Source organism: Pygoscelis adeliae, unplaced genomic scaffold, assembly GCF_000699105.1.
Source record: "Pygoscelis adeliae isolate BGI_AS28 unplaced genomic scaffold, ASM69910v1 Scaffold54, whole genome shotgun sequence".
Classification (NCBI taxonomy): domain Eukaryota; kingdom Metazoa; phylum Chordata; class Aves; order Sphenisciformes; family Spheniscidae; genus Pygoscelis; species Pygoscelis adeliae.
The window spans coordinates 4,845,089-4,848,127 of NW_008824982.1; the positions used below are offsets into that span (position 1 = coordinate 4,845,089).

The 3,039-nt window shown below is 35.4% G+C and overlaps 1 protein-coding gene across 3 annotated transcripts in view; it reads left to right on the forward strand.

Moving 5' to 3' along the window:
• Positions 1-3,039, forward strand: part of FAM184A (family with sequence similarity 184, member A) — an 83,370-nt gene that overhangs the window by 43,160 nt on the left and 37,171 nt on the right. For all 3 annotated transcript variants that reach the window (XM_009325654.1, XM_009325655.1, XM_009325656.1), the window contains one exon: positions 358-480. In XM_009325654.1, coding sequence (XP_009323929.1) covers positions 358-480 — 123 coding nt within the window. The remainder of the gene's footprint in view (positions 1-357; positions 481-3,039) is intronic.

Sequence of the window (3,039 nt, forward strand, 5' to 3'; positions counted from 1 at the left end):
CATGAGGAAAAATTTCTTTACTGAAAGAGTGGTTAAACATTGGAACAGGCTGCCCAGGGAAGTGGTTGAGTATTCAAAAGATGTGTAGATGAGGCACTTAGGGACATGGTTTAGTGGGCATGGTGGTGTTGGGTTGACAGTTGGGCTCGATGATCTTAGAGGTCTTTTCCAACCTTAATGATTCTATGATAAAAGGAAATAAATGCTCATGTTTTAACGAGGAATTATCCTTTCATTAAAGTGTTGAGATCAGGAATATTTATGCCAGGAGGAATAATTCTCATGTGATGCACCTGTACTTTGCAGTGACCGTATGGCAAGTATTTAATGTTTCTTCCATCCTTCTTATTTCTGAAGGAGTTGGAGCAGCAGTTTGAGAAGGAGAAACTGCATTTGGAGGACGATAAGAATCAGCTCCGACAGCAGCTGGAAAACCTGAAGGAAGAGCTGACAACGAAACTGACTTCTGCCAATCAGGAGGCAAGGTTTAAGTTAATTGTATCAGCTAATGGTCCTGTGCACTAGACCACATTTCATCAATAATGATTTTGTGCTTAGAGTCCAGTACAGAGCTAGGACTACACTGTTCAGTCTGTTTAGTGCCTTATTTCTGAGTGGAGTATTCTTCAGACATAAGTTACTTGACTGCTTCTGAGCACTGATTTTTTGTCCTTTACAAAATTAACAAAGCGAAAGAGATTGAGGTACAAAACAGTTGACATAAACAGCCTTTCTTGTTTTAACTCTGCTTATTTTCTCATTAGGTACACAGACCTCTACACAAAATACGTCAGGAGACAGAGGGAAAATTAACTGTGTTTAAACCCATATTTGTTTACGATCAACATATTGTAAATTCTAGTCAGCTTCCTGACTTGCAGATGATCTTCATATCTTTTGATGGAAATATGACATGAAATACTTATTTATAGTAAGACCCAAATTATTTGCAATGTTTGCAATATATGCAATCAACATTAAATATATCGTATCTCAATACAGTTTTAATTTTTTGAGTTTGAAATCACCACCTCTTCATAATAGAATATTTTTAAACTAGAAATATATTCTTACTGATATCAGAACCATCAATCCATTCTTGTCTGAAACGTTTGCTTTGTTTTAAGAAAATAATTCATTAGCTTCATTGTTCAACAGGCCATACATATGATTTCACTGTGTCCTTTAAAACAGACTTAAGCATGAATACTTTTTTGCAGTGGTACTTTTCATTACCGTTTTCTATACCGTACAAGTTCTGGAGGTAGCAGGTGTTTGTCGAATTCTGGTGGCTTGCAGTTTGCACAAATGTTAAACTTTGCTTTAGAACAAAACTGCTTGTTTTTAATAAATGGGAAAGATTGTCCTTCTAAAAGTATATATTAAATTATTATTATTATATTAAAGTATATAGTCTTATATGTTAAAATAGTATATATTTTAACATATATATTAATATACATGTTAATGTATTAAATTATTATATATTAAAGTGTATATTCTGAAAGTATATATTCAATATATTACTATATACTTCCCGAGTAGTACTTACCAGGTGTGTATATGTATACCCCAGATAATATATGCTACCAGAGTAGTTGAACCTACCATCTTTAGAGCTTGGCAGCACTGCTGATCAGTCAGTCATGAATACCTGGTAAACAGGAGACTGTACTTTCTGATAGTTGTGAGTACTTTGTACTTCAGACCTTGGAGAAGGTGTAAACTGAAGCTGGAACTGCTCTTGCTCTCTTCACAGTATGCTTACCTACATGCAAATTAATGAAAATGTGATGTATTTGTTATATATGTTAACAAAATCATACACGGGTTTGTTTTTCCTTTCAAAATTACAGAAAGTATTGTTATTTCTTTTTAGCTTTAACTTTTCTGTTGTATGTTAACTTTCCTTGTTGCTGGATTAGATCTGAGGAGAGCACTATTATTCTGTTGTTGTTCAACACTGTAGGCTTGAATTTAGTTACTCTTTATCAACTTCTCTTGGGTTCGTGAGTAATAAACTTGCTCCTTCTTTGAAGGAAATCGCTTCAAATGTTTTAAGAATGAATTTTCATTATCTAACTGCTATCAAGTTCAGGCTTGGAAAATTCATCAGCACGCTGAATTAAGAAAACAGAGGCATAGCTAAGGAATAGATAACTCTAATATAAACTGAAATAAGGAATTAGGGCCAGCTGCTATGTAGTAACTGAGCTTATATACATTCTCATGCCAGGATAAATGTAATAGAGTGTATTTTGCATATTGAGAGAATGAGAGGAAGCGTACAGGCAATAAATTCAGGGTGGTCTGTAAATCCACTTCATGTAGTAGAGGCAATACGTTTTACTTTATTATTATGTTTATCTTAAGCACATGAGACAAGTGCTTCACTTGCAACCACAGCTTACTCTTAGGTCTCTATTGACAACTGACGAGTTTCTCAATGTCTTCACTGAGCTGGGAGAAACTTCCCCGTGAAATGTCTGGCACATCTTTAACTTAGCTCTTACATTTCTACTGCCGCTTCCTTTTTTGTTTGTTACAGATGTCATTTAACAATAGGGATATATTTATTACTTTCTGCAGATGGTAGCTTAGTTGCAGCTTCCCTGCTGAGAGAGCTGGTTTTGAACCTATGCCATCCTCTTTTCTTTTTGACAGACTTTTTGATAGCAATTATCTTAGCTAAAGGATGAGGAAGATTCAAGCCTCATTAGGCTTGTTCCTAGTACCAAGCTATTTAAGAACAGTGTAATCTTAAATACTTGCCAGAGATTTTTTTGAGGGTTCTGGTTAAGTCAAGATACTAACTTTTTTTACACGTATACCAGGATGAAGCTGGCTGTTTACAGATTTGCTTCCTTTCACTGTTGACCAGCCAAGACCTTTTAGAAATACTTCATTTGTGTCACTTGACAGAGTAGTCTAAGGACTGGCCATCTCCATGCAAAGGATTTCTGATGATATTACTAAGGACCATTTTAAACAGCCTCCAGCATTGCTTTGTCGTCGGTAGAATTGACCTAAGCCCTGTGA